Source organism: Coniophora puteana (assembly GCF_000271625.1).
Source record: "Coniophora puteana RWD-64-598 SS2 unplaced genomic scaffold CONPUscaffold_8, whole genome shotgun sequence".
Lineage (NCBI taxonomy): Eukaryota > Fungi > Basidiomycota > Agaricomycetes > Boletales > Coniophoraceae > Coniophora > Coniophora puteana.
The window spans coordinates 417,416-444,127 of NW_006913060.1; the positions used below are offsets into that span (position 1 = coordinate 417,416).

At 52.9% G+C, this 26,712-nt stretch overlaps 10 protein-coding genes across 10 annotated transcripts; 6 read left to right on the forward strand and 4 right to left on the reverse strand.

Annotated features, from left to right (window-relative positions):
* The first annotated feature begins 103 nt into the window (after positions 1-103).
* CONPUDRAFT_166319 (uncharacterized protein) lies at positions 104-3,782 on the forward strand. Its single transcript, XM_007771771.1, has 3 exons — positions 104-1,716; positions 1,789-1,929; positions 1,993-3,782. Exons 1-3 carry the CDS (start codon positions 115-117, stop codon positions 3,166-3,168), a joined length of 2,919 nt encoding a protein of 972 aa, XP_007769961.1. The 5' UTR covers positions 104-114; the 3' UTR covers positions 3,169-3,782.
* A 358-nt stretch (positions 3,783-4,140) lies between these two features.
* CONPUDRAFT_137892 (sphingomyelin phosphodiesterase) lies at positions 4,141-7,592 on the forward strand. The gene is made up of 22 exons (XM_007771772.1): positions 4,141-4,407; positions 4,473-4,520; positions 4,572-4,889; positions 4,945-5,110; positions 5,166-5,286; positions 5,342-5,476; positions 5,532-5,553; positions 5,603-5,685; positions 5,740-5,793; positions 5,844-5,986; positions 6,048-6,054; positions 6,106-6,209; positions 6,260-6,328; positions 6,384-6,393; positions 6,441-6,472; positions 6,521-6,558; positions 6,605-6,664; positions 6,713-6,781; positions 6,843-6,868; positions 6,922-7,082; positions 7,136-7,164; positions 7,220-7,592. Exons 1-22 carry the CDS (start codon positions 4,156-4,158, stop codon positions 7,364-7,366), a joined length of 2,094 nt encoding a protein of 697 aa, XP_007769962.1. The 5' UTR covers positions 4,141-4,155; the 3' UTR covers positions 7,367-7,592.
* A 456-nt stretch (positions 7,593-8,048) lies between these two features.
* CONPUDRAFT_166320 (uncharacterized protein) lies at positions 8,049-10,611 on the forward strand (the record flags this gene model as incomplete). The annotated part of the gene is made up of 6 exons (XM_007771773.1): positions 8,049-8,263; positions 8,317-8,756; positions 8,801-9,008; positions 9,066-9,758; positions 9,811-10,352; positions 10,452-10,611. The coding sequence occupies exons 1-6, from the start codon at positions 8,180-8,182 to the stop codon at positions 10,609-10,611; spliced, it is 2,127 nt and encodes a 708-aa protein (XP_007769963.1). The 5' UTR covers positions 8,049-8,179.
* Positions 10,612-13,563: 2,952 nt separating this feature from the next.
* CONPUDRAFT_166321 (uncharacterized protein) lies at positions 13,564-14,263 on the forward strand (the record flags this gene model as incomplete). The annotated part of the gene is made up of 2 exons (XM_007771774.1): positions 13,564-14,102; positions 14,158-14,263. 2 exons carry the CDS (start codon positions 13,564-13,566, stop codon positions 14,261-14,263), a joined length of 645 nt encoding a protein of 214 aa, XP_007769964.1.
* A 320-nt stretch (positions 14,264-14,583) lies between these two features.
* On the reverse strand, positions 14,584-15,808 carry CONPUDRAFT_106160 (uncharacterized protein). The gene is made up of 3 exons (XM_007771775.1): positions 15,473-15,808; positions 14,874-15,378; positions 14,584-14,814 (listed from the first exon to the last, which is right to left on the reverse strand). Exons 1-2 carry the CDS (start codon positions 15,716-15,718, stop codon positions 14,887-14,889), a joined length of 738 nt encoding a protein of 245 aa, XP_007769965.1. The 5' UTR covers positions 15,719-15,808; the 3' UTR covers positions 14,584-14,814; positions 14,874-14,886.
* A 132-nt stretch (positions 15,809-15,940) lies between these two features.
* CONPUDRAFT_106163 (GWT1-domain-containing protein) lies at positions 15,941-18,066 on the reverse strand. The gene is made up of 9 exons (XM_007771776.1): positions 18,004-18,066; positions 17,853-17,954; positions 17,377-17,799; positions 17,130-17,315; positions 16,938-17,070; positions 16,779-16,883; positions 16,486-16,721; positions 16,183-16,413; positions 15,941-16,126 (listed from the first exon to the last, which is right to left on the reverse strand). The coding sequence occupies exons 2-9, from the start codon at positions 17,946-17,948 to the stop codon at positions 15,986-15,988; spliced, it is 1,551 nt and encodes a 516-aa protein (XP_007769966.1). The 5' UTR covers positions 17,949-17,954; positions 18,004-18,066; the 3' UTR covers positions 15,941-15,985.
* Positions 18,067-18,430: 364 nt separating this feature from the next.
* CONPUDRAFT_166324 (uncharacterized protein) lies at positions 18,431-19,969 on the forward strand (the record flags this gene model as incomplete). The annotated part of the gene is made up of 4 exons (XM_007771777.1): positions 18,431-18,677; positions 18,753-19,332; positions 19,397-19,459; positions 19,522-19,969. 4 exons carry the CDS (start codon positions 18,431-18,433, stop codon positions 19,838-19,840), a joined length of 1,209 nt encoding a protein of 402 aa, XP_007769967.1. The 3' UTR covers positions 19,841-19,969.
* Positions 19,970-20,489: 520 nt separating this feature from the next.
* On the reverse strand, positions 20,490-22,581 carry CONPUDRAFT_58025 (uncharacterized protein; the record flags this gene model as incomplete). Its single annotated transcript, XM_007771537.1, has 8 exons — positions 20,490-20,660; positions 20,717-20,783; positions 20,835-20,920; positions 20,971-21,429; positions 21,485-21,583; positions 21,677-21,896; positions 21,956-22,043; positions 22,233-22,581. 8 exons carry the CDS (start codon positions 22,579-22,581, stop codon positions 20,490-20,492), a joined length of 1,539 nt encoding a protein of 512 aa, XP_007769727.1.
* Positions 22,582-23,426: 845 nt separating this feature from the next.
* Positions 23,427-25,456, forward strand: CONPUDRAFT_137895 (uncharacterized protein). The gene is made up of 6 exons (XM_007771778.1): positions 23,427-23,870; positions 23,944-24,105; positions 24,176-24,233; positions 24,290-24,504; positions 24,566-24,759; positions 24,829-25,456. Exons 1-6 carry the CDS (start codon positions 23,822-23,824, stop codon positions 25,111-25,113), a joined length of 963 nt encoding a protein of 320 aa, XP_007769968.1. The 5' UTR covers positions 23,427-23,821; the 3' UTR covers positions 25,114-25,456.
* Positions 25,457-25,477: 21 nt separating this feature from the next.
* On the reverse strand, positions 25,478-26,372 carry CONPUDRAFT_137896 (uncharacterized protein). Its single transcript, XM_007771779.1, has 2 exons — positions 25,980-26,372; positions 25,478-25,916 (listed from the first exon to the last, which is right to left on the reverse strand). Exons 1-2 carry the CDS (start codon positions 26,328-26,330, stop codon positions 25,605-25,607), a joined length of 663 nt encoding a protein of 220 aa, XP_007769969.1. The 5' UTR covers positions 26,331-26,372; the 3' UTR covers positions 25,478-25,604.
* Between the last annotated feature and the right edge of the window lie 340 nt (positions 26,373-26,712).

The following is a 26,712-nucleotide window of genomic DNA, read 5'->3' on the forward strand; positions in this document are numbered from 1 at the left end:
CAACCCACGCTTATACCAGCAGCGACGACAACTGCCTTTGTTCCCGCAAGCCCATGACGCTGAAGCCAGCCAGCCCGCATCCACCACCGTACTCCTTTGTGCCACACGTCTCCAATGAACGGTCAGACTGTTACAGAACAGCTGTACACCGACAAAGACGCCCTGAACGACCCTGAGCTCAATGGCCACGCTCTCCGCCCGCGCTCATCCACCATCCGCGCCAAGCACCTCCCTCATGCCCCTCTTTCCCTCCCCCTCGACCAGTCGCTACCGCTGACAACAATACCTACGACTACGTCCCTGGATACGGCTAGGCCTGACGCGACGGTACACGATCTGTACCAAACACCCGTCACTCGCTCAGAGACCACGTCGACCATCCGGCCGACCGGTCACCGCGCGAACACGTTCCACACACTTCTGCAAACCGATACCTCGTCCAAGAAGCCCAAGTCCAAGCCAAATACTGACACCAGTGATGCTAGGAGACCCAGCAGCTCTCACTCGACCAGGTCGAACCGTTCGACCCACTCCAACTACTCCAACCCGGACGAGACACCCAAGCCGAGCGCGTTCCTCCCCCGCGCTTTCACCCTTGCTCCCAGCTCAGACTACCATGTTCCGCCTGTCCCTCCTCTTCCCACAGGCTCATCAGCGCACGTGCCGCCGTCAAGCAAGCCGCGCTTCGGGCTCGGCCAGCTCCTGCCCAAACATGCGCTCTTCCTCGCTCGTGTGAACATTCACCAACTGTCCAGCGTCCCGCTCGTGAGCGGTGAATTCGGCGTGCGGTGGCGCGTCAAGGGCGTCACCAACCCGTCCAAGGCTGGCTTCGGGAAGCCGAAGCGGACGCTGAAGAAGAGCGCGACTGCCCCTGCGGGGCAGGTGACGATCGAGGAGAACGCGTTAGGAGAGGAAGAGGGCGAGGATGCGGCGGATGCGGGGTTGGGGCAGGTGTCGCCGCGCGGGAGCTCGTCAGATGGGATGAGTATGCGCGAGCTTGAACCGGGGCCCGGGCGCCACCACGACGAACACGAGCGGGGAGGCTCGCCGTCGATGTCGGATGCGCACAGTATCGCAGCGTCGACTAGCACGCGCTCGACGTCAAACTCGTACGGACAAGGGCATGGGCAGGGGCCCGGAGATCCCAGCCCGTTCATGTCCATTCCCTCCGTCGTCGTCTCCGCGAGCAGCCCAATATCCGCGCCGAATTCTCATCCTTACCGTCCGCCGTCCTCGCTGCACACCGTCAGCACACAGAGGACTGCAAGCAGCGCGACATCGTCGTCCGCTGCCTCTTCTCATACACCCGGAAGCACGCCTGGGTTCCGCAATCTGCGCCACCTCTATCCGGGCGCACCGAGGAGCGCCACTGCCGCGTCGCTCGACTCGTCCGTGCTTGCTCTTGCGGCCGATTTTTTTCCAACAGCTACTAGAGGGGGAGCACAGAACTCAGACAAGCCGTCGCTCGTCACGAGCGCGCCGTCCCTTGAGGAATTCGCGAGTGCGAAAGGACATACGCTGTTCGGGCCCTTGAAGGACCACGCAGTCGAGTGGGAGCAGACGCTGAACTTTGTCTTGCAGATGGGGGTTAAGAAGGGGAAGGACAAAGGCAAAGAGAGGGAGGATAAGGTCAAGGCCAAGGACAAGGGCAAAGGAAAGGAAGAGAAGGAGGTGGGCGAGTTGGCGGACTGCGAGGCGCGGTTTGTTGTTATGCAGGTAAGAATGGATAATTCTCGGTGCTCTTCGCTCCGCCACACGATGATTGACTCGTGATATTTGTTACTGCAGCGCGTCGTCCCCGGTGACCCGAATGCGCCTTCTAATCCGCGGCTTGGCGCTATCACCCTCAACCTTGCGCAGTACGTCGACGCGGGGAGCGTTACGCGCCGGTACCTGCTCAGGCAGAGCAAGACCAACGCCGTGCTCAAGGTGCGTTATCGGCGCCCCCATTCCCCTGCCTTACACCACACTGACTTGCTCCCTCCCTCCCAGGTAACCATCCAGCTCGAGCACATCGGCGGCGAGACCGCGTATGTCGCGCCGCCGCTGCCCAAGGGCGAGATCCTCGGTGGAGTCGCGGGGCTGCTCGACAACGACGTGTACCGCACGCGCCCGCGCGACATCTACGTCGGCAGCACCGGCGGCGCATGCTCGTCCTCGGACGGGGAGTCCCTGTCGGCCTCTTCCGGCGGGGGAGGCACCCCGTCCAAATCGGCGTTCGCGTCGTTTGGCGAGCTCGGTCATCCCTCGCCGGCAGGCGGCAAAGACAAGACAGGCGGCAGCGCGTTCTGGGGCGGCCTGGGCGAGTGGAGCAAGGACGTGCGTGCGCAGCGGAGGAAGAAGAAGCGACGAAAGCAGCAGCGCGATGCGCATGGGAATGCGGTGCGCACGCGGCCGTTTGATCTGTCGAGGTTGCCTGAGGTGCATGGCGTGAGAGCGACGGAGCGGCTCGTGGATGCGCTGTTTAATCCCGTGGCGACGACGGGGACGACGGTGTCGCCGTTTACGTATTATGTTGGCGGGAGCGCGTCTGAGGACGAGGACGATCTCCACGGTGCGGATGCGCGCAGTGTTGTTAGCGTCAACAACGACGGCGCGGGTCTTGGTGTAGGCGGGGATGCAGATGGGGACGGAGGGACGGGAAGCGCGCTTGAGGACGCGGAGATCATGGACGAGCACGAGAAGGCAAGGTGGCGATTCGCGGCGTCCGCCGAGGATCTCACGTACGACGCGGACGACAACGATGACGCCGTCGGGGATAGACTCGGCCCCGGCGAGGGCGACCGCCGGCGCCGGTGGTGGATGGTGCGTAACAGATCCGAAGACGCGCTCTCGGCGCTGTTCCCCGCGGACGACGCGAGCTCGTTCCACACCGCGCGCACGAGCACGAGCCGGACGAGCACAAGCGGGCAGCGCCCGCCGTCGTCGCTGCGCCGGCGCAAGCCGGCGCCGGGCGAGCTCGACGAGCTCAGTATCTATGGTGGTCAGCGCGAGAACGGGGGAGGAGAGGAGAACGTGGGCAAGCGGCCGTGGTGGCGGAAGATGCTCCGCCAGAATGGGACCGCGCTGGAGAGCTCGACGCCGAGCATCCACGTCCAGACGCCCAGTATCTCGATGCCGCCTTCAAGGCCATCTACGCAGTCCCTGGCTCCGCCTTCGCTCACCTGATTTCTCGGAGGGTCCGCATCAATTCCTGGTTCCACTGTCATGAACATGACGCGCCAGACGATACCCCTGGTCCCCGGCCGTCTGACCTACTCTACGCTACGCACCGTCTAACGAAACTCAATGTGGATATCTAGAGGAACATAAACTATCACGCATACATACTCAAACTCAGCATGCATACACGGCATCGATTACCGTATCTCACTCTTTCTTGGCTTTAATTCTCGCGGATTCTCTTACCCTAATTGCTCCCATTTTGCTTTCGTTCTTTTTGTGGATTTCTTTCTTTCTTTCCTTCTTTCTTTCTTTGGTTTCTTTCTTTCCTTGGTTCGTTTCTCTTCAGGTCGTCACAGCCTATACTCAATAGATTATTACGGCAGCAGTTGGTTTTGCATAACGTCGTGGCGGGTCAGCTTGGAGGTGTTCATCTTTTATTAAACTTGGGGTCCTTGGATAGATGTTTGTCTACGAATAACATCGACGACGCTTAGTGACCTTCGGACAGCATCGGACTACTCGCGGAGGATGTTTTCCGGAAAACACCGAGAACTCCAGGTTCACGCGCACGCGTCAGTGTTGCCTTCCGTTGTTGCTCTCAACAACACTCTCAGCGTGGACGAAACTGAGCGTATTGAAAGTAAGCCTTTCCATCGTTCTTTTCCCCACCTAAATAACACGCCGATTTTCAGTTATAACAGATATCTACGGGATAAATTTCATCGGAAACTTCCGATCAACCCTTTGGTGTATTTTTACTGTGTATCCACGCTGCCAGGTCCGATCTAGCTGTTCAATCACTTTCTACTCGCGTTCACCAACCCGGGCCGCGCGATAGCAAGCTTCTCGTAGATTGATTGTCCAATGAGTACATGCACGTTTCTCGCACGCGCGTGTTCGCGATCTCCTGACCAGAAGCTGGTGTAATTTAAGAGCGGGACATACGCTCCCCCCAAGAACGTTGACGCCCGCTGCAGCAGATAAAGCGTAATGCTACTCGGTTTCAAGCCCGTCGATCCGTGCACTCGTATTTTCCTCCTGGCGACCACCCCGATGTGGCGTTTATTGTGTGCTGCGCTCGCTGCGGTTGGCATAGGCTCTGTCTCAGGGGCGGATACCGGGATTGTGCCGTCGACTTACACGGCAGCGGGCGCTTTCCCCACATCTGCATATGCATCCTACTATAACTCTCCCACTGCGACGTCCGCGCAGGTACAGCCAGTCATCTCCGATCCAGTGACGGTACGTCTGCCCCGAACATTGACGAGTCGACATAAGTTACTTACTGCTGTGATTGAAACATCCAGCATAAAGTGTTCCCCCTGGTTCTGACCGATCCGAACGACTTTCCGAAAGTTGTGTTTCATTTTATCTCGACTGTACCGTGTGAGCTCACGACGCCATAGAACGACACATGGGACCCGCACACATTCCCTCCGGCCGCTTCCAGCACGACGCTGCTCGAACAAGCAATCGAGCAGATCAAGGTCATAGCGAAGAACCCTGCGTTTGGAAACAACACGTGCGCTCAGTGCCAAGCAGGGCTCGAGGTCGCCAAGTTTTTGGCACTTGCCGCTCCGGAGCAAGGGCCGAACCTGGCAGTGGCGATCTGCGAGCACTTTGGCTTCGCCCCGAATTGTCAACAGCAGTACGACTGGACCGCCTACGGTCCTGTCCTAACTCAGGTAGCTTCGTACGGAAACTTGGGGGGCTACGATGGACAGGCGAGTGCTCCATATCCTTGATCGTATGTTTTCATGGCTGAACTTGGCTGTGTAGCTGTTATGCTGGTGGTTCCTCAGTCTATGTCCTATGCCTCCGACCTCCCCACTCAATATGACAGGATACTTCGCGAAACCAAAACCAGACCCGCTTCCTCCCCCGAAACAGCCAAGCGGAAAGTTGCTGAAGGTTCTCCACGTTTCAGACCTGCACCTTGACCCGCGTTCGTTTCTTCCAATTTCCCGTTACTCAAGCCAAACTAACGGTTTTGGCGACAGGTTACGCCACTGGAGCTGAGGCAAACTGCACAGATAACCTCTGTTGTCGCAAGAACGTCAACATTACTGACAGTCCTCAGACAGTACTTTTCCCAGCACCTCGATTCGGAGCGTACCTTTGGTGAGGGGCTAACTGACATATTCCTCTTCCTGAGCTGAATTAGACGTGGAATTAGCGACACACCATATTCTTTACTCTTGTCTGCCATGGAGGCGATTCCACCTCTTACCGGAACGGAGGAAGGAGGATTTAACTTCTCATTGTTTACCGGAGATATCACGCCTCATGATCCTGAAAACCAGTACTCCAGGTATCATTTACACCCTCATCGTTGTTTTGCCGCGTTGAGCTCATAAAATCATCAGAGCATTCGTCGAGTATGTGGAGGTAAGTATGATTTTTGCGTCAATGAAATCCTGGGATAAGATACGTGTAGGTGGTAATCTACGACGTCCTCAAAAAATACGTTGGCCCGGCACCCGTATATGCTACACTCGGAAACCATGATATATACGATCAGTGAGTGGTCATATTAAACATAGCCTTCGATGTCCTACTGATCTACTCGTGTAGATTCCAGTCAGCTCCGTACTCTATGGGTGGCGCTCTAGCCACGCAATACAACTGGTAAGCTAAATCAAGGGTTGTGGGTGAGCGGCAATAAGATATGGACGCAGGCTCTACGAGCACATCTCCAAGATGTGGGAGCATGAGGGATGGATGTCTGGCTCTCCGATAGAGTACGCTCGCACTCATTATGCGGCGTACTCCGTCAAGCGCACCGACGGCCTCAAAATCATATCCCTTAACACGAACTTGTGTATGTACTTCGCATTCATACGCCTTATATCTGCTTGATTGATTTCAATCTTGACCTTTAGGGTACAAGTGAGTCCGTCCCATAATCCGTTTCATCAGGCTGACCCACACAATACGTAGCCTGAACTATTTCGCATACATCAATGCAACGGACCCGGATACTTTCGGAATTCTACGCTTCTTAGCGGACGAGCTTCAGGATTCAGAAGATGCTCAGGAGAGAGGTAAGGTCGTTATCATAGTCAGCCATCATTTGGGCACTGAGAAAATCCAGTGTGGATTATCGGTCACGTTCTTAGTGGCTGGGATGGGACCAACACTCTCAACAACCCGAGTAACTTGTGTGAGTGCCATTACCCCTGATTCAACTTGTATCAGAGCTGACGGCGTGTCTTCAGTTTACCAGATGTAGGGACCAGACCTGAGCTGAGTCGTGCTAAGTTGACATTCCGTAGTGTGGATCGTTACTCGCCACACGTCATCGCGAGTTAGTAGTGCGTTCCACAGATTAACCTCCAGCTTACTTTGATTCCAGACATTTTCTGGGGTCACACGCATGAAGACCAGTTCTCTGTACGTCTGAACACGCCATTGAATTATCTATCTCATTCTATCACAGATTTTTTACGCCAACAACGGGACCAATATGAGTGCAGAAACGGCTCAAACTGTTTCATGGGTAAAGTCACCGTATCATAAACAGTATGCCACTTGACATGTCAACCAGATTGGCCCTTCTCTTACTCCGCTCACCAACTTGAATTCCGGTTTTCGTGTCTACGAAGTCGATTCTGCGGTAAGAAAAGGGCTAGTTCGTCTTGGCTTGAGAAGTGGCTTGCTCACCTCTGTGTTCGTAGACATTCGACATTGTCAACGCATATACGTGAGCGATGAAGCTGTCATTGTTCATTGTCACTTCCTGATGCACAAACCAAGCTGGGTGAGTAAGGTCAATGAATACCCAAGCCTTGACGATCAGCTCGAGTACGGCCCATCATATTTCTTCGAGTACAGCGCTCGTGAAGCATATGGAGGCGATATCGATTGGCCCGAGGACGCTCCTCTGAACGCTACATGGTGGCACCTCGTAACCGAACGTGAGACTGCCTCATCATGCACCATTGTCTTTTCCTTACGATGATGTTTAAAGAAATGGAGAACAACTCATCGCTTGCTAAAGTAGGCAGTCTGTATCTCTCGAACTTACAAGTCTAACCTGAACATGACCTTGTAGCTTTTTAGCACGTATCAGAGCAAAAGCTCGGCGGCAGCGTCTGAATGCGATGAAGAATGTCTTTCGGCTAGAATATGCTACATGCGGAGTGGGTCCGCTAGCTTGGCGTGGCAGAACTGCCCTCCGAACTACGGGTCATCTAGTTAGGCCCGAAGGCACCTACCGTAGGTGTCCTCATGTCTGTCATCATAATGGACCCAACAGCGTATGCACAGCTTTGCCTGAGATGTGCAGAAATGCGTTCGTGCTCAGTCTGCCATCTCTTTGTCATGTGAAACAAACTGCGTAATGTTTCACTATGGGTTAGATTAAAACAAACTCATAACTACTACTGCTTTGTTTGTTCCATTTTCGCTCCCTCCGAATACACTCGCACGGTCTGAATCCTTTTGAAAGTGATATTCCCCCAGGCCTCAAAGTCCCGTTGCTTAACATCGTGTGTCAAAGCATATGATACCAGTCTTCGGCCAAGTTTGGGATGCTTTCTCATGATGAGGGTCGTTCAACGAATTTAATCCTCCGGTCCCCTGCAATACAAGTCACAGGATCAAAGGCTTACAAGATACGGATGCTCGGTGTAATCCATAGTATTTTTCATCATAAGTAGCAACGTTATTATGTCACTGATCCATGCTCCGTTATTCACCTCATCCTAATGAAGTTGTACTCCTATCATTACGTCCTGCCCATAGATGCGTTGCCAGACTTTTCACTCTGTTAGCCTGTTTCGCAACTCCGGTGGCTGATGATCTTCCCACGGTCTGAGACTTTACGCGTTACGGACTGCGGTCACGCAATCGGTTGGTTTTGCCTTGTTCTTCTCCCCTCACTCGCTGTCCGCGTGGACTAAGACCATCCTCGACGCATGTTTTGTTGGTTATACTTTTCAATCTTACTCTTGAAATCACCACGCAGTCTCATCTTGTAACTCCATCTCGCAGCTCTGCCTTACCGCCAAAAATGTCTCTCATCAACGTACCGCATGAGCTTCTAGTTCTCATAGTTCAGCACACCGACATTCAAACGATTCTATCCTTACAAAAGGCAAGAAAACTGTCAAGTCACTGTGGTGCGCCCACTCAAATGGACGACGGCAGACTTGCAGAGCGTTATACAATGCGACTCAGGATAAACAGTTATGGCTCATTTTCTTGCAGCGCTTGGTTCACAGCAAAAACGCCCCTTTACATTGCTTACTCCAAAAATTCAATAGTCTCACTTCACAGCAAGTTCAAGCTCTTGCCTGTCGTTCTGCTTATCTTTGCGATGCATGGGCGCATAACAGCCTCACGGCGCGTCACATTATCCGATCCGATCTACCGCGTTCAGTTACGTGGCTCAAGCTGGTCGAGGGCCGATGGCTTCTTGTGGCTTCTATGGATACGATGTGCAGCCGTTTGGAAGTCTACGACATTTCCGCGACTGGGAAAGGAATCTTCGGGCCTCTCGCCGGATGCTATCTCTCAGGGCCAATCACCAGTGGAGAGGCAGATATTCGAAACGGTCAGCTTCGCGCGGCGGTAGCAGTTGACGCGAGGTATGGGTCGCTATTCCCTTCTTGACGCGCTCTAATGATATCAGGGTTCCGCAGCTGCAAGTCATGTTGCTCCACGAGATGGAAGGCGTTCATTGTTTTGCCAAGGCCATAACTCTGACTGGCTACGGCGAAGTAATGTTGCTTTATGAGGATATCGTCGTTTGTGGCATTAAGGACAACATCGCTACTCCGCATGTCGTCTGTTTGGATTCCAATCACTCCCATCGTTTAGAAACCGTTCCTGATAACAAGGTATGGCTTACTCGCTTTAAAATCGTTTGAGAAGCATATGTTCACTAATATCCAAAGGGAACCCGGAAAAAAGCTTGTATATGGAACGGTATGATCGTCACTGTCGGGGTCATCGACGTCAAACTATACAATCTTCCCTCATCCGAAAAACCTCCTGTGCTATGCCAGACACTGCTTTTGCCTATCTCCATGAGCGGTGAACTCGAAGAAGTGTCATTCAGCACTGGACACGCACCATCGTTTTCAGCGCCTTTCAGTCGCTCTTCATTGTGCACAGGACTCTCTTGGATAAGACCAGTCGTAGTACCGGAAGATGCTAATGAAACTCCCGACCTAGGTAACATCGCCCAGTTGACTTTGAGTCGCTGCCAAGATCCGGAGCCAATAGCCGAGTACGAGTTGACCGAGCCTAGGGCTTTCGCCAACTCCTTCGATACAACATCTTTCACAACAGGAGGCTCTGGGTATCGGGCGTTGTATGTTCATATGACGTCTGAATCTTGCATTCAATTTCTAAGCCTCTTTCCGGAGCCTGTTCTTGGGCCCACCTTGGAGTGTCATGACGCACTACCCAGTCTGTCCTCTTTTCCGCAGATAGATTATGACGACGCTCTGGGGATTGTAGTCATCGGTAACCTGGCTGGGGAGCTAGCTATAGTCGACCTCGTCGGAACTTCGCTCGAGTCCGTGTTCGAGGGCGAGCGCGTGCCATCAACTTCGAACGATGGCACATCTGGGCTGGTACCGACAGTAGGTCTCCGCAGATGAGCCATTTTATAACAAGCGCTAACTCAGTCTTCAGTCCCGAATTCCAATTGACGTTGTTCCATCGCCTTGGAATTGGTCGGTCGATATGTGCACCGAGGTTTATGAGGAACTGTTAATCTCAGACCACATTGCATCAATCGAGTCTTCTGAACTCGACTCGTTGCCAGAGAACTGGAGAGATCAAGGACCTCTGCGTTGTCTCATCCATCGATGCGAAGACGTACCCTTTCGCGAAGACTTGTCTTTCGAGCTGTCCCACACGTTCGAATACATTGGTCGGGCGCACCTCATTCTCTACGACAGCATGATCCATCGTACGCTTTTATCCAAGGGGGGCCTCTACTTCCTGCATGAGGGCGGCTACCAGGCAGATAACTTCTTCGTGTTCCCAGGAGGTACTACTCTGAACAGCATCCTAGCTTGTATTCGCGAATCTCCCCATACCGACTTCTCCATACTCGATCTCGAGGAGGTCATTATGCGTTCTTGGACAACCATAGACAAAGAGGACAACATGAGCGGATTTGCGGTGGCAGAACGACGCGATCACTCTAGAAATCGGTTTGAGGACATGCGGTCTAGGGGAGGTTGTCCATCGATGTGGCTCACTAACGGAATCTGGCGAGTACCACATAGACCAAACAAAACATGGCACTGACATCGACGGCCTTACAGGCTTGCGGAAGACGAGGAGATAGGTGAAGTACGAAATGATAAGGAAGGCCGTTGGAAGGCCCAAGTTCCTGCGTTGCCTGCGCTGAGGAATGCTATTCCTCTGCAAGACGTTTCCATGAGCGAAGTACAGGGAGACGGTTCTGTTCTAGCGAGGTTGTAATGGTGTTCCTTGCGCACAAAAGGTTGTGAATTATATTGATATCTTCTCGATGAATGATAGTTTGTCGATGACCTGAATATCATGGTAGAATCTCTGACTCCACGCAGGCGTGACGGGTGTCAAAGGCCACGTCGGCTACTATTCAGACCGAGCTTAGGCTTGTTCAGAGCTCTAGCAGGACGCCAACTCTTCAGCAATTCACTTACCACCGTGCGTTAGAAGTCGGAATCCGTGAATAGTGCTATATACCAGTAACTTGCGTTTTGACCGAGGTGCACGGTGAACATGCCCTCTAAGGGTTTGTAGGGCCATATACGGTGGGAAGAGATCGAATGTCTATGTATTTGCATCGTCAAACGCAGCCTTCTAACAAACAAAGAAACGTGCCAGCAACTAAGTCGTCACAAGGTAGCGTCGATTATAATGTACATTATGTGTGACAGCTATGAGCGACATTTCTCGAAGCTGTCCTGAATAATCGAGATTCGCAACAAATTGAAGGCTGGTAGCCGAAGAGACCCCGACTCGCCAACTGCCTCTTCCGACTGGTCTTCCATGGTCTCTCCCCATTGCCCGTGCCTTCTCGTCCTCCTTCAGCTTCAGAGATGCTGCGCTGGTCTGCGGTTCTTACGTCTGCTCTTTCTGCCTATGTCAGTAAGGGCATCGAACTCCGCCGGTGTGCTCGTCTTCTTCGCTACTTGAGTGAGAGCCGGGGATTCCCTCGCTGACTGCGCACTCGCTCCACCGTTCACAGCACTTCTCGACCTTCTGTTGATATTATTCCACGCGCACAGCCGCCTACGCTGCGCGAAGCTACTTCTCTTCCTCGTTCAATAATTTAAGTTTGGCTTTGGGTGCGATGCAGGGGGAGACCCATGCCTGTATTGGTGAACAGCTCCACATCTTCTTATCGGGCTTGTCACGAAGGTGCTACTCTGAGTTAGCCCGTCGACTAGGCTTTTGAATTTTCGATAATGGAAGGGCCCTTGCTACTAGGTTCTATAGGTCGAGTGACGGCTTGACCGAAGCAGCCGAGGAGGCTATCCGAAGTGTCTGATCTTCCCACGGACCCTAGTTTCGCGAACGCCGCGTATCTTGATCTCCTTGGCTCAATACCCCTTGCCTTAGCCCTAAGCTCAGTACCAGTACTAGTGTATCAAGTGATGGGCTTAAGTCCGCGAGGATTTCGTGATATCACCAGTTTACCCTTTCAATCTCTTTCTAGTGGCATAGATCATGTCGCTCATCAGCGTCCCACAGGAGCTTCCGATCCTCATAGTCCAGCACACAGGAATCCGAACAGCTCTGACCTTGCGTTTGGTACGATCTATCAAGCCATCGCGTCTGTGAACTCGATCAAGTGCCTTTCGATAGATCTGTAGAACGTTGTACGACGCAACGCATGACAAGCAGTTGTGGTTCGTTTTGCTACAGCGCCTAGTGGAAACCAGGAATGCCCCTCTCCCTTGTTTACTTCAGAAACTTGAGGGCCTAACGTCCAAGCAAGTTGAAGCGTTATCCTGTCATTCTGCTTTCCTTTGCGATGCATGGGCACATGAAAGTCTCAGGGCGCGACATGTTGTACGATGGAATCTACCGCGGTTGGTTACATGGCTCCGGCTAATCGAGCCACGCTGGCTTCTTGTGGCTTCTATGGACGCCGACAGTTTACAGCAGCCTCGAGATATACGACATATCCATAGCGGGAAACGAAGAGTTTAACCCACTCACCAGATGTTATTTTGCAGGTCCAATCACCAGCGGAGAAGCAGATGTCCGAGACGGCCAACTTCGCGCGGTAGTGGCAGTTGACACGAAGTACGTTTCCTTTCCTTCTTTCGATGGCTGCTAAATAAGAGAATAGGACTCCGCAGCTTCAAATGCTGTCTCTACATGAGATGAAAGGTAGTCATAACTTTGGCACGACTAGAGTTATCAATGGCTACAGCGAAGTGATGCTACTTCATGATGATCTCGTCTTGTGCGGTGTCAAGGACAACGTCGCCATTCCTCACGTTGTTTATATGAAGGAAGGCAAGTGTCAGCTCTTGGGAGCCGTTCCGAACAGCTATTTTTAGACTTGCTCTTGCTTTATATCCGAAATCTAATATGAAATTGTTCTGAAACTTAGGGAAACCGGACCAAAGCTTGCATATGGAACGATATGATTATCGCTGTCGGAGTCATTGACGTCAAGCTATACACCTTTCCTTCACCCGACAAGCCCCCCGTACTATGTAGGACACTGCCTTTACCTACAAAATGAGTGGCGAAGTGGAGGAAGTGTCCTTCAACAACGGACTCGGACGTGCGCTTGCGTCACAGTCCATTGCATCATTTCTCGGTCACTCTCCAGCGTCCTCAGAACTATCTTGGATGCGGTCAGTCGTACCGGTAGACGAAGAGTATTCAAACACAGATATAGGCGCCGTTGCCTAGTTGACTCTGACTCGCTGTCAAGAGCACGCACCTGCAGTTGAGTATAAGTTCACGAATCCCATGGTTCTCGCTAGCTCCGTTGGTGCAACATCGTTCATGACAGGAGCCTCCGGTGGCCACGCATTGTACATCCACAAGTTCCCTCAACCATGCATCAAGTTCCTAGACCTATTGCCTACGCCTGTTCCTGGACCGACACTAAAACACCAGGAAGAACTTCCTGGTCTTTTCCTTTTCCCCCAGATAGACTGACGACGCTCTAGGGAGTATGGTCATCGGAGACTTAGCTAGGGAGCTCGCTATAGTAGACCTCGTCTGAACTTCGCTCGAGTCTCTGTTTGAGGGCGAGTGCGTGCCATCAACTCTGAGATCTGATCGATGACACATCTAGGCTAGTAACAACCGTAGGTGCTATTGGGTTAAGCGATACAAAGCACACCCTGACCCCACCTTTAGTCTTCAGTGCCACTTAACGTCGTTCCGTCTCCCTATACTCGGCCGGTTGGTATGAGTATGAAGGCATACGAAGAGGATCTGCTCTTCCCCGATCGTATCCTACCCATCGAACCATCTGAGCTCGATTCCTTACCAGAAAACTGGAGGAACCGAGAACCTTTGCGTCGTTTCAGTCATCGATGCGAAAACGTTCCTTTCCGTGAGGACCTTTCCTTCGAGCTCTCACACACCTTTGAGTATCTCGGTCGGGCCCATCTTATTCTCTACGACAGCAGTCCATATCACGGTCGTCTGTTGCTGTCGAAGGGCGGCCTCTACTTTCTGCACAATGCCGACAGCGAAGCGAGATGCTTCTTGGTGTTTCCCGGGGGCACAACGTTGGACAGCATCCTAGCATGTATACGTGAATCCCCCGATGCCGATTTCTCTGCGCTGCAGCCCGTGGACGTCTCCATGCGTTGTTGGTCTTCGAATGATACAGAGGACACGATGAGCTATTATACAGTAGCTGAGCGACGTGATCACTACAGAAACCGTTTCCAGGACATGCGCTGTAGGGGCGGACATCCTTCGATGTGGCTCACTAATGGAGCGTGGTGAGTACAGTACGCTTCGATCTGTGTTCACCGCTGATGAGGTGGACGTCTACAGGCTTGCGGACTCCGAGGAGATGGACGAGTTGGGATACGACGACGATGATCGCTGGAAAGAACTGGTTCCTGCGCTGCCCGCGCTTAAAACCAAGGATCCTCAGTAAGCTGTTGTTAACGAGATACAGGAAGAAGGAATTATACTAGCCATACCGTCATAGCTTGCATTCGCTCACAGACGATCCGTTTACTATTTTTGAGGCTGATGCCAAAAAATGAGATGATAAACCACAGTTGGGGCACTCCGAGACCAAGACTGGCTTAAAGGGGCCAGTGACCGGTGAAGGCTGAACGTTGAACGTTGAGAATCCATACACTCAAACCTACGGACGGACCATTTCACGACAATCTATCCAGCGCCTGACTCGACGTGAAGAGTGTCAACGATCATCTCGGTTGTGACGATGATTGTACAGTCCATATGTGACGAGCATCTGATGGATTGACTGACGCCGTCCGTTGAAGGACAGAACTAGAGTGACATGACAGGGTATTACTCTACCAGTCATATGATAAGCACGAGATGGCCTCCCTTCAAGAAACTCTGAGGAGCGTACGGAGAAACAGGGCATAGTCTGGTGCATCCACGAGCGAGAGCAAGCCCGTGATTCAAATGTCTGGGCAATTAGGTTGTCTAAAGAGCAGCAATATAGTATGTCTGTGGTATCCGTTAGCGACAACCGTTAGACGCGTCCTCAGACAATAGGCGATACTCACAATGAATGGAAGTCTAGTCGAAGAGACCGCGGCTCGCCGACTGCTTCTTCTGTTTCCTGCGCTCTGCCCGTGCATTTTCCTCCTCTTCCTTCAGCGCCGCCGTGTCTACATCCGGCTCCTGCGTCTGCGTCTGCGTCTGCGCCTTCGCCTCCGACACGATGTCCTCCTGGACCTCCACCTGTACCTCGGGGACCTCCTCAACCGCCACGTTCGCCTTCTTCGATGGTGCATTCGAGCTCGAGCCAAGGATACCCTCGCTGACCGCGAGCTCACTCTCCCGCTCACGGCGCTTCGCGAGCTTCTGCTGCTGCCGCTTCTCCTCACGCACAACCGCCTGCGCCGCACGCAGATCCTTCTCTTCCTCATTTACCTCCTTGGCCTTGGCCTCATGCGCAACGCGGCGCTGCTCGGCGGCGCGCTCGCGCACTAGCAGGCGGAGACGCATGCCTTCGATACCGAGGAGCTCGCACTTGGTGTTGAGGAGGTAGTTATCAAGACCACCGTGCTGGATACGCGTTCACAAAGCATGAGAAACACGTGAATAAGACGCATACACGCATAAATATCAGAGGACCCTTGGAAGAAGCAGCAAGACGCACCTTCTCTATACATCGCAAAGCCCTCGTCGTCACCTTCACCCGCACACCGCCGAGCGCCTCCGACGGGATCCGCTTGTGCTGCACATTAGGCAGCCACGTGCGGCGCGTCTTCTTGAGCGAGAACGGGACGTTGTTGCCCGAGAGCTTCTGCTTGCCGTGGAATAGGCCTTGCTGGGCGCGCTTGAAGGGCAGCGACTGCGTCAGGCGCTGTGTTATTGCCGCAAAGTTGGGTAGCGTCGGTATCATAATGTTCGAGACGCGAAACGCGCAAGGAAAAGAGGAGAAGGCGGGACAAAGGACAAGGGCGCGCTGTAGTGGGCAGAGGCTGCAGCGGCGAGCGGAGGAAAGTCAAAATGTCGCCGGGTCGGGATTCGGAGGTTCGGTCGTTCGTGTAACAGCAACATACCTAGTTGGGATATGTTATCTCCTATTTCGGTTTTCTGGTTGTCGGGGCAAGAAAATTATTATGCGCCTATTCCGAGGAGCAAAGTATTTTGTAAATCGTATGGTAAGCTACAGCAGTTTCTTCCCTCTAAAGACCCAAGCGACACCACAAACGCCTATCGAATAGACAGATAGGACACCCATAGCAACACTGTCGGACGCATACATTGTCTGCAACGAGAGGTTGACGACACCTGTCGCAACGTTTGCCTATGTAGAGTTGAATTATGAGCATGATGACATGATGAAACGCGTGCGTCACTTACGAGAAGGAAAACAGCCATCCCGTTCTTATTGATGGCCTCAAACAGCGCTGGCGCCCCTCCAAGCGCCCCCTCAGCGCTCAGCTTCTCTCGTAAAACGGTCTTTCCCGTCGGGTCCGTCGGGTCTTTCACCTTTGATGTGTGCGCGGGGAAAAAGTACAGATCGAGGAGGTAGTATCCCAGGATGAACGACGTGTTGAACGCCGTAATCCACAGGACGTATGGCAGGTTCGCCTAGGCAATCGTGTTCCCGTGTGAGCACATGTTCGCATCCAAGAACGAAAAAAGAAGGAGAGATAAACGTACCATCCTACGCGAGACGTCGAGCCCGAGGGTGACGATAGCAAGCAGTGCCCACCAGATGGCGGAGTACGCGACGAGTTCGGTGATCGTCTTGCTGTTCTGCCGAGGCGCGGACAGATCAACAACGGGCCGCTTGGAGTCATGGACGAGCGCCTCTTGTTGTTTGCGGAAGTAGGATGGTTGAGGCGGTAAGATGACAGTCCCGAGTGAGAGACCCATGATGTGGATTGCGAGGTAGCCTGACATGAGAATTAGTACACACGACATAAAGGTAAGGCGCCAAGGCTGAGGCGTACCTAAGAGCGAGGCGAGACCTTCCTTGTTTGCGGCAATGATGTTGGTTCGAGGCGCATCGAGAACGTAATCGGAGAGTTCCATGGCAGAGAGGAAATACTCCTGACCTGTTCAAAGCCCGGTAAATAACCGAGATATGGGGTGCTTGTGGAATATCCTACCGACTGCTAGCAAGAGCCCCAGCACCGCCACAGGGACATGTATGACAGGGTAATGCAGGAGGATTTCAAGAAAGGGTAACAGGGCCATCGTAATGAAGAAGTTCCAGTGCACGCCGTACTCAGTGACATGTTCCTAGAAGGGTTCTTCAATGTTGTGGTCTCGTATACATCTCTCAAGAGTTGAAAACGTACAGGATACTCGGTACTCTTCACAAGGGCTACGCGGACCAACCCCAGAGCAATGATCGGGGCAACCTTTCGTGAGGCGGCCTTCAACTTTGGGATCGGATTGCCCTTCAAAGACGTAGGGTCCTTGACGATGCGGATGGCAGAGACGACACCTTGGGAGAAGACAAATGAGCCTACGCCAAGGTCCATCTACGTGTGAATGCACCCCTGTCAGTTATCTGAGGGCAAAAAGAAGGTTTCTCGTACGTACCAGAGAAACACCATATGTTTCACATTTCGCCAGCGCACGAGGAAATATAGGGAAGTCGACAGCGAGGATTGCGAGGGCAGTCATGAGCATCATATGGGCGCGGTAAGTTGTGATAGCAGGTAGCTGTCGGAGATGTGCTACTTCAAAGGGTGCTGAGATAGTTTCGCTGAAGCTCTGCTTAGATGAGGATGAAGCCTGCGCCTCTTTCGAAGGAAGTGACGCTCCGCTGTGCAGTGAGGAGATGGTGGATATGACTGCGAGTGTCGGAGCCAGGAGGGCGAGTGAAAGTATTGACGGCGAGGTAGCGAATGTTGTCATGGATAGAAGCAGTGGCAGGACCAGGAGTGTCCATTCTACGACGAATGGTAGGGATTTTGCCCATCGGAATCGCGTTCTGATGGCTGAGTGAAGGGCAATGGAGCACTAGGAGAGATTAGATGTTTGACCTAAGTGGGCAAGAACAAGCAAAGACTCACCAGAGCGACCGCAGAGACCAGATTTACATGAACGACGCTAGAGCCCGTCATGCCAGAGACAAACGCCTCCTTTGAGGATTTGTAGTCGCTGCTCATCTTGACCTGAAGCTGGACTGAGAACTAGATGGTCACGAAGTAAAGCTCAGCTTACAAACTCTTCGTCCAGGCTCGCTTGACCGCAGCGTATGCAAGAGCCGGGCGAAGGGTCTTCGTGTAGTCCTCACTGGCAAGTCGAAAGAGAGCCCAAGTGCAGATTCCGGGGTTGTGCAGTCGTGTCCTCGGAGAAAGGTACGAATTCCACGTGATGGTGATCCAGCGCGTCGCGCACTGCCACCTCCGCTGTGGCTAGACTCTGCCACTCATCCCATGATGACGTCGCCGTTCCAATCGAGAATGAATCTGAGCGACACCACACACTCTTTTTCTCTCTTCCGTCTCTTCCTCTTGACATACCCTAAACCCAACATAGACTCATGAGCGTTTTCCGATGCCTCGTCCCAGGCATCCGCACACCCACGCTTTATCCCCAATGCAGATCACTCGCACGGCGACCGCTCGGCCATCATATCTTTCGATGGATGTCACAGCACAGTGTTAGCGGAGGCGACAAGGGAGACAGAAACGGCCCCAGCAGCGGCTCAGGTGGCAACAGCCCCAGCCTCGAGGATGAACAGCTCAAGGTGGATCACTCTCGGTTCCTCGCCGAGGCCAAACCAAACTCCAACTGGCATCGCGGCGCCAACAGCGTCGGCGCTCTTGGGCTCGGTGTTAACCACCCGAAATCATCATCCACAGACGATTTCGATACCATTGCGGATGGCAAAGGTACGTCACGCTGCCCATGGTGTACTATGCGATCATTACGATACGGAGTGCTCATTTGCAGACCTCGTCATGCAGGCAAACTATCGCCAACGACATCTCATCTCTTCAAGCTCATCCTTCCCCTTGACAGGTTCTACGAAACGAAGCCAAACCCTCAGCCAGAACCACCAGAATCCACCGAACAAGACAACATCCCCCCACCCATAGTCATGCTCCTACACCCCTCCCAGCCCCTCTCGCACGCTAGCAGACTCATTGCCGCTTCGCTCCCCAACGACGACCCGATGGTCTCCTTCCGCTCCACCTCGAGCTCCGGACAGACGTATCAATGGGCCGACTCGATCGACTTGGGCGACTTCATCAAGGACGCCGCCAAGGACGCAGATTTCACGATCTGCCTCGTCCCCGACGCGGGCAGGCGCAGAGGTCAGGAAATCATGATCGAGGTGCACGTTCCGACATTCGCGGCCCGCACGCGGTACCTGCGCCGGAGGCTGGATTTCGTCACGGGGGAGTTGAAGAAGATGGAGGAGCTCAAGAGGGATTGTGATCGTGAGGCCAGGAGGGGTGCGAAGCGGATGGCGCTGGGAGGGTTTGGGATGCTGATCGCGTATTACGGAGCTGTTGCGCGTCTCACATTCTGGGATTATGGTTGGTGCGTAAATTTACGCATTTACGTCTACTTGCAATTCATGTACGACTCATCGTTCTTTGGACAGGGATGTAATGGAACCTATAACATATTTATCTGGTCTCTCGACAGTCATATGCGGCTACTTATGGTCTGTATCTTTGTCCTCCCGTCACTAGGAGCTGCCTATCTAACCACAAGGCCTCGCTGCAGGTTCCTTTACCAAGGCCGCGAAGTCTCCTATTCCTCCGTTCTCGACTCCTCTGTAACCGCGCGCCAGAACATGCTATACAAGTCCAAAGCCTTCGACATCGAGAAATGGGACGATCTCAATGCGCAAGCCCGGAGCCTGCGCAAGGAAATTAGCGCGATTGCCGAAGACTACGACGAGCGCAAGAAGCACGAAGAGGCAGAGGTGGAAGAGGTAGAGACCGATTCAGAGGGTGCGGCTAAGCCGAGCTCTGAGAAGACTCGTGGGTCAACGAGCAAGGATGGGAAGGAAGGGACTACTTCGCCCCTTGTTGAGGCATGAACGGTGTCCCAGGTGCACCTCTGACTGACTCTTGTGACGATGAGTTGCATAATCGCACACTAATTTACATATACTACCCGAACGTCCGTTTGGACGAGTAGAAGATGCCCAGGCTAGGCTCGTTGATGCCCCTCTAAAAGCGGATTTTTCATGGGTTGGGTCAGCTCACTGCATACCTCGACTTTGCCTTTCATAGCATCCGTTGTTGGTTACACTTAGACAACAACCAATTACTTGATTTGTTTATCTTTCCTTCGATGTGGATGCACGTCAATTTCTGGCGCGGATAGAGTACTATCAAGTTGTGCCAGTGCAACGTTACTTTTATGACAAACGTTATCGGAGCCGTGAGGAAGTCTCGCCTCCCTTTGAAATCTCAGTGTGTTCCCTCCCGTTCTGGCACCCTCGAGTTTGTTGCCAGACCGTTCTAATCGAGCGGGTCCCCAGCTCATTAAAAGTGTGCCTCTCACCGTATGATAGATAGTCACCTTACCGTCAAGTTACTGTTAGCAGCACCCGATATTCAAACCCCCGGAAACTGTATATCATATGATACAGTACGTGTGCAGGTCCATGAATAATTGATAATGCCCGTCCCAGCTGCCTAGTCAAACCCAATGGCTTCTAACTTGTCGAAGAACTACCTTACTCATTCAGAGGTAGCGACGGGTCCTACAAAACTCCGGTGTCCCCAGGTAAACCAATTAACAGCAACGATAAGGAAAACCCCGCCAACGGCCACAATAGCATAGTTCATATTGAGAGAGGTGACGGGGTATGCGGTAGGGAGTACAAACAGGACGCATATGAAGATGGTGAACTGCAACTTTTCGTCAACACAATATCTTTTGGTCACACTGCAACGTGCGAACTCACTGCAAAACTTGCGACATTTATCATCCACGACCAACCACCCAGTCTAAATGGTCCTTTTTCGCGGAGGCTGAGAAGCCGTTGATTCAGCTCGTCTATTCAGTAGGACAGTAGCACTTACGAGTCCGGCCAAAATACTCGAATGATGATTGGTTGTAGATAGCTCAGCATGACCGAGATGGCCGCCGAGGACAAGATGGCATTGAACTGTCAAGATGTCAGGATATCACCGGAGAGCAACAAGAAAGGGCGCGCACAGCAATAGTCGACCCGATATATGCGCATGAAATGATGCACCCAACAAGCACAGAAAGCCATACGCCCCAGTACGGCGCCTGATACCGATTCAGAGCCATAAACTTCCCCTTCGCGGGGAATGCATTGTCCCGCGCGAGCGCATAGAACAAGCGCGAGCTCGCTGTGAATGCCGTCACGGCCGCCATGAACTGCGCGAGCGCGATGACTGTCACACACATAAGCGTGAGCTTCTGCCCGACCGCGTCGTAGTACAACTGCGCGATGGGGATCGCATAGGTGGTGGATTGAACAGAGGCGATGCTCTGCACAGAGAAGAGGAGTGCGAGCATGTATGCGAGCCCGATGAACCACGAGCCGACGATGCTGCCGACGACCGCGATCGGCGCGAGGATCTCAGCGCGCTGGGCTTCTTCGGCGACTTGGGCAGCTGTTTCACATCCCTCGAGTGTATATACTGCCTGTTTAAGGCGCAATCAGGTCAAGGATAGCGGACAGAAAGGGTGGAAAACTTACCTGGAGAAAACCTAGAAGCACGACGAAACCCTCCGAACCCCATCCAGTAAAGCTAACAGAGGCAAAGTCAGTATACAGCAATATCCTAGTATTATGCCGCTCACTTCTGGAAGTCCGTAAACACGAATTCGGCGGAGTTCTTGGATACGTCGTTATCATAGCCATTCATACATAGCTGTTGGGTCGACTTACCTTCGCTGGAGCCTTGACCAGCAGAGTAACGACGAGCACGAACGTGCCGCCAAGGGTCCACCATACGTTGAACGAGCTCATTCGACCGATAGCTTTCGTCCCGACAGTATTCACGATACCCGAGGCGATGTTCACGCCCCACGCAATGGCAGCAATCTCTACGCGAGTGAGCGTACGTCCTTGACCTACTTCAGCCAGGGAAGCAAGGTAGAGGGCGACGCTTAGATGTCATTCAGTCCGCAGTTCATACAGGCAATGTCGATGAAGGATAAAACTCACCTAAGGTTCCCTGATGTCCCGGTGAAAACCATCGCAATCGAATATATCCACCCAGTACAGACTGTGTACACGTTACTCGTAGCTTGAGCTTTGGTAGGGGAAGAGCTCACAGCCGAGAATAGGCAGGTCAGGCTTCATCTTGCAGACCCAGAAGTATAGTCCGCCCATTGTTGGGCTTCGGAACGCGTCCATTAGTCCGTGCGCTCATACCTGTGGTACGAACGAGGCGACAACTCACTAAGCACTGCATATTTCCGCCAGACTTAATGCGATGAACAACATGAACAGGCTGCATATCTTGTAGTCGCGTCATCATCAACGTGCTCGTCCCAGCTGAACGCGACTGAATCACTCACATTCCAACCCCAGAACAATCCCAACGGCCCACCAGAGAACAAGCCAGTCTGGAAGGCACTGCTCATACCCGTGAGGATCCCAATCGCACAAAACGATATGCCGAGGACGCCGAACAGCGACATCTCCCTCCGAAACTCGGGCTTATACCCTAAGTCGAGCAGACGCTGGTCCGATATGTCCTCATTTTCTTGGCCCATTGTGGTCTTCACTTCCTCGATGACAGTGTCGTCGGTCTTGCGAAGGCCGAGAGAAGGCTCGAGCGAGTCCATGTTGGCCATACTTGGTGTTATCAATGTCCGAGAGGTCAACGGCAATGTATAGTGCGCCTGGAGATAGATACGGAGGTCAGCAAGAATGAAGAGCCAAAAACGTCTCGCGTGATAAGCTCCGCGGCACCCAAAGAACTGGATAAGCTCTCTAGCAGTAGATGGGCTACTCACTTCTGGTTTTTCAGTAGTGAAGACCCCCAGCTCTCGTGGTGTGTTATGCTAGTCCTGGCGGCCTTGATAGACCGAAAGCGCTTGTGAAAAATGGCGCAATGGGACACATAGGGATAGTTAGTGCGGGATGTCGGCTACGTATTACCAGCGTATTACTTGGCGCGAAAGCAAGCTTTGGTTCCGCGCCCCAGGTTCACGCGTTCACGCGCCAAACTGGGATGGCACGGAGTAAATTAGGGGCACCAGCACGTTTGGAGTAGAAACGTGTATAAAATCGTACAATATGGTATTATACTCCCACGTTTTCCGCATGTTTGGTGGTAAAACGTCTAACATCGCGCGCGCCGTCGTGGTCACCGCTGGTTACCGTCAATCGCTGGCAATGGACAACAGTCACAACACTGGCCACCCCAACACTGCTGTTGCCCGCACACCTCCCTCTTGGATGACGTGTCAAACGTCTCAATGCCCTTCAGGCGGACACAGTTAAGGCATGGATACTTGAAACCTTGGTCTAGCGTCCATTTCACAGAAAGACAGCCCACTGAAGCGCCGGTTTCCTGGCTTGACCACATTTCTAAGTCCAGGTGTATACATGTACTCCCCCATGATAGATCCCATGAGGATATAACTAATTGATTGACATTGGCCACATCAGGCCGCGTTGGGCTGTGTCTTAACCTCCTTATCCTGTGTTGTTTCTTTCTCTTCCGGTCTGAGTCTGTCTGAAATCCCCGGATCCCTAGATGAAGATTAGCAAGTGTGGATGACGGAACCTTTCGGTTAAAAATCATTAATTTTCACTTCTAATGACAGCTGCATGATTGTTATTAAGCGCAGATCGGTCCCGCCTCGATGCTCGGTGCCTACCTTCAGCTGCCGTAATGGCGAGCTTTTGCCTTGAGTTTCCAACCCCCGCCCCCGCTCACTTTCATACACGCCCAACTCATTGACCGCCTTCCTTGACCTGACCTCTTACTCTCCTTTTCCCTCGATTTACTCAGCCTGGCGTATCACTGCCAGACGCATCAACACTGGCTTCCTCCCGGGGTTCCTTTGATTGTCGACCATGGCGGACCAAGATATCAAGCCTTCACCTACTTCTAATGCCTACCTAGGTGAGCGCGTTCCTCTGAAGTCGTCTTAGTACTACATGGCTAACTTCGCTCCGCCTATTATTCGGTCCGCCAGGTCTCCAGACAGGACTTTATGTGCTGGCGCTCGTTTGGACAGGGTTTCGACTGTGGATTCGGAGGGGACGGCACTGGTGGGAGGATCTGTTTGCCCTGATGGCAGCTTTTGCTTGTATCGTTGGCTTGGTGAGCTTTTGGTTCATATACTGGCCGAATGCTCGTAAGTTATCTCGCACGCGCTTGAACACGATCCTCCCAACCAAGCTTTGACGATTTCTGCGTCTCTATAGCAGAATTTGATTATGCGTTTATGTGGCTGGATATCATGACGAACTGGGTGGTTGTCTGGTACGTCACCACGAGCCTCATGGATACCACGGTTATGTTGACGTGGATGTGCGCAGGTCCACCCGCGTTAGTGTCCTACTCTCTATCCTCCGCGTGGCAACAAAACCGCGCATGCGCATCATCATCCACGCTAGTCTCTCCCTCTTTGCAATCTTCGGAGCAGTCTCTTTTGCGTTCAAGATGTGGGTCTGTTGGGATAACCCATCATGGAGAGAGACAGCCTATCTCCATTGCCGGAACAGTCATGCATACGCGTTCGTGCAGCTAAGCAGTACGTCTTTTAGCTCCGCATCTTTACCACCGCTCGTGAAGCTTAGAGTGTTTGTCACCAGCCGATGTCGTCAGTGCGCTCATTCTCGTAACGCTACCCATAGCAATGCTCTGGGACATAAAACTCGCACGACAAACCCGGATCCTTGTCATATCTATTTTTGCTATGAGCGTTCTCAGCGCTGTTGCAAGTATCGTTCATGTAGTTTTTATTGTGCCAGCGACGTCTGAAACCGGTATCACCATGCATATTCAGGTACGCACGACCGACTGATTCCATACATTGCGTCTTCCTATACTTCTCATGCTGACCATGATGCTAAAGAATGCTATCGACTTGATTGTCTGTAACCTCCTCGTTACCGTCACATTTATCTATCGCGTACTATTGCGCAAGAACGGGGCGCACATCGACGACGGCACCTCGCACCAGGGCAACGACTCAAATGGCGACATCGAGGATAGTCCAGAGACCGTCAAATTCACGACTGTTAACCTCGACTCGCACGAGTCGTCATACGCCTTTGATTCCTCAGATAGCTCATATCAGGGCAGGTCGAACGTTGCCTGGGATCGCGGCTTGGGACAATCTGCCAGGTGGCTGGAATGAGGCCCCAGGTGCAAGAATGGATGTTTCACCGCCTTCCGTCATCATGTTGTCTCCTCTGGGTCATTTCAGACTTGCGAGTTGTTCGTCAATAAGGGCATTATATGTATTTGCATCAAGTCAGCCACTACTACCATAGCAACGAAAATGACCATTCCGTCGAGCCTGCTTTATGAAAGTGACTCATTTAGCTAAAACCGGTCGAAAACTTTACGAGTCTTATCGCGTCTTTTACAGTGTCAACGGACCGAGCCAAATAAACGGCCATGTATTGCTCATCCAAACACATTCGAGCGCGTTCGCGTTACCAGTAAGATTTCACATGAAACATAAATCTATGTTCAATTACAAGCCGTAGACAAATGTTGGGGGTGTAGGCAACCGTGAAACTACACTGCTGATATAGTTAAGGAGAGCTCGTACAGTATTTCTGATCTCGGGCCCGAAGTAAATGCTACACCCCTCTCATCATCTCAGAATACCACACTGCTCCTCTACGACCATGTCACGACACCAAGGTCGGTGTATACATCGCAGGAGGCCCAACTGACGAGCGTCTGGTCGGCGGTGAGACCATAGTAGTCCCAGTGCATCTGGGGGAAGTCCGTGAGCTCGATGGCGCCCTGCCTGCCCGCGCAGCCAGCATTGAGCTGCGGGGTAAACAGCTTGGCGGGGTCCGAGTACGGGCCGGTGACATCACCCGAGGTAGAATAGGAGATCATCTGGTCAGCACCGGCGGCACCGCTGAAGGTGATGATGAAGGTGTTGAAACGATCAACCCAGCGGACATCGCAGCCGAAGAAGAGCTGTGAAAGTAAATATCAGCGTGGGCTATGAGGAGAATAGGAAGAGCGTGAATCGGTACGTACGTTCTGGTTGGTGAGGTTCAGGACGTTGCCGTACGCGTCGTTGTTGTACGTCAGGGGCTTGCTTGTAACCCAGCCGTCGCCACCGTGCCAGTAGTCCCAAGTCGTCGTGTCCGTGCGGCTCGCCCACGGCGCACGCGCGACCTTGAGGCCTGTGGTGTCACCCTCCCAGAGGTAGAAGTGGTTTGCGGCGTCGTCGCCCTGACCAGGCGTGAGGGCGCGGCTGCCGTAGCCGGTCTGGCCCTGCGAGACGTTAAACAGCACGGGGACGGTGCGCACTGTGGGGATGTTCGCGTTCTGCGAGTTCTGGGTGTTCGGGTCGAGAACGTTCATCTCGAACATGGTGTTGTACATGTAGTCACCCTCGTTTGGGTGGATAGGCCACACATTGAGTGCACCGGTGCTATTGCCGGGGATGGGGATGGGAGCGACGTGGGGAGCAGGACCGAAGCACGCAGCATTGCCGTTGCAGTCGACATCCTCAGCTTGAACGTTGATGATGCCGCCACCGGTACCCGAGTTGTCGGGGGTGCCGTGCCAGAAGTCGGGGCTGCTGCCCTGGTAGTTTGCGTAGATGGTGATCTGGCTGGGATTGGTGGGGTCAAGGGCGGCGTAGCCGGTATGGGCGGAGGGGAAGTCGACCGAGCCATCGGCGTTCATCTTGGAAGGGTCGGAGAGGGAGAGGAGATGCACACCGTTGATGAAGCCGCCAGCACCGCCATCAGAGATGAAACCA

Excerpts from the sequence above, each read along its gene's own strand:
- CONPUDRAFT_166319 (XM_007771771.1), top strand. The coding sequence starts at position 115 with ATGAACGGTCAGACTGTTACAGAACAGCTGTACACCGACAAAGACGCC. Across the intron at positions 1,717-1,788 it reads CGCGGTTTGTTGTTATGCAG|CGCGTCGTCCCCGGTGACCC; the intron begins GTAAGAATGGAT and ends TTGTTACTGCAG. Across the intron at positions 1,930-1,992 it reads AGACCAACGCCGTGCTCAAG|GTAACCATCCAGCTCGAGCA; the intron begins GTGCGTTATCGG and ends CCTCCCTCCCAG.
- CONPUDRAFT_137892 (XM_007771772.1), top strand. The coding sequence starts at position 4,156 with ATGCTACTCGGTTTCAAGCCCGTCGATCCGTGCACTCGTATTTTCCTC. Across the intron at positions 6,210-6,259 it reads AGAAGATGCTCAGGAGAGAG|TGTGGATTATCGGTCACGTT; the intron begins GTAAGGTCGTTA and ends GAGAAAATCCAG. Across the intron at positions 6,473-6,520 it reads CTCGCCACACGTCATCGCGA|ACATTTTCTGGGGTCACACG; the intron begins GTTAGTAGTGCG and ends CTTTGATTCCAG.
- CONPUDRAFT_106160 (XM_007771775.1), bottom strand. The coding sequence starts at position 15,718 with ATGATACCGACGCTACCCAACTTTGCGGCAATAACACAGCGCCTGACG. Across the intron at positions 15,379-15,472 it reads CTTTGCGATGTATAGAGAAG|CACGGTGGTCTTGATAACTA; the intron begins GTGCGTCTTGCT and ends ACGCGTATCCAG.
- CONPUDRAFT_106163 (XM_007771776.1), bottom strand. The coding sequence starts at position 17,948 with ATGAGCAGCGACTACAAATCCTCAAAGGAGGCGTTTGTCTCTGGCATG. Across the intron at positions 17,071-17,129 it reads TGAAGAGTACCGAGTATCCT|GAACATGTCACTGAGTACGG; the intron begins GTACGTTTTCAA and ends GAACCCTTCTAG. Across the intron at positions 16,722-16,778 it reads AGGTCTCGCCTCGCTCTTAG|GCTACCTCGCAATCCACATC; the intron begins GTACGCCTCAGC and ends TTCTCATGTCAG.
- CONPUDRAFT_137895 (XM_007771778.1), top strand. The coding sequence starts at position 23,822 with ATGGCGGACCAAGATATCAAGCCTTCACCTACTTCTAATGCCTACCTA. Across the intron at positions 23,871-23,943 it reads TACTTCTAATGCCTACCTAG|GTCTCCAGACAGGACTTTAT; the intron begins GTGAGCGCGTTC and ends TCGGTCCGCCAG. Across the intron at positions 24,505-24,565 it reads CGCGTTCGTGCAGCTAAGCA|CCGATGTCGTCAGTGCGCTC; the intron begins GTACGTCTTTTA and ends GTTTGTCACCAG.
- CONPUDRAFT_137896 (XM_007771779.1), bottom strand. The coding sequence starts at position 26,330 with ATGTACAACACCATGTTCGAGATGAACGTTCTCGACCCGAACACCCAG. Across the intron at positions 25,917-25,979 it reads TGAACCTCACCAACCAGAAC|CTCTTCTTCGGCTGCGATGT; the intron begins GTACGTACCGAT and ends TTACTTTCACAG.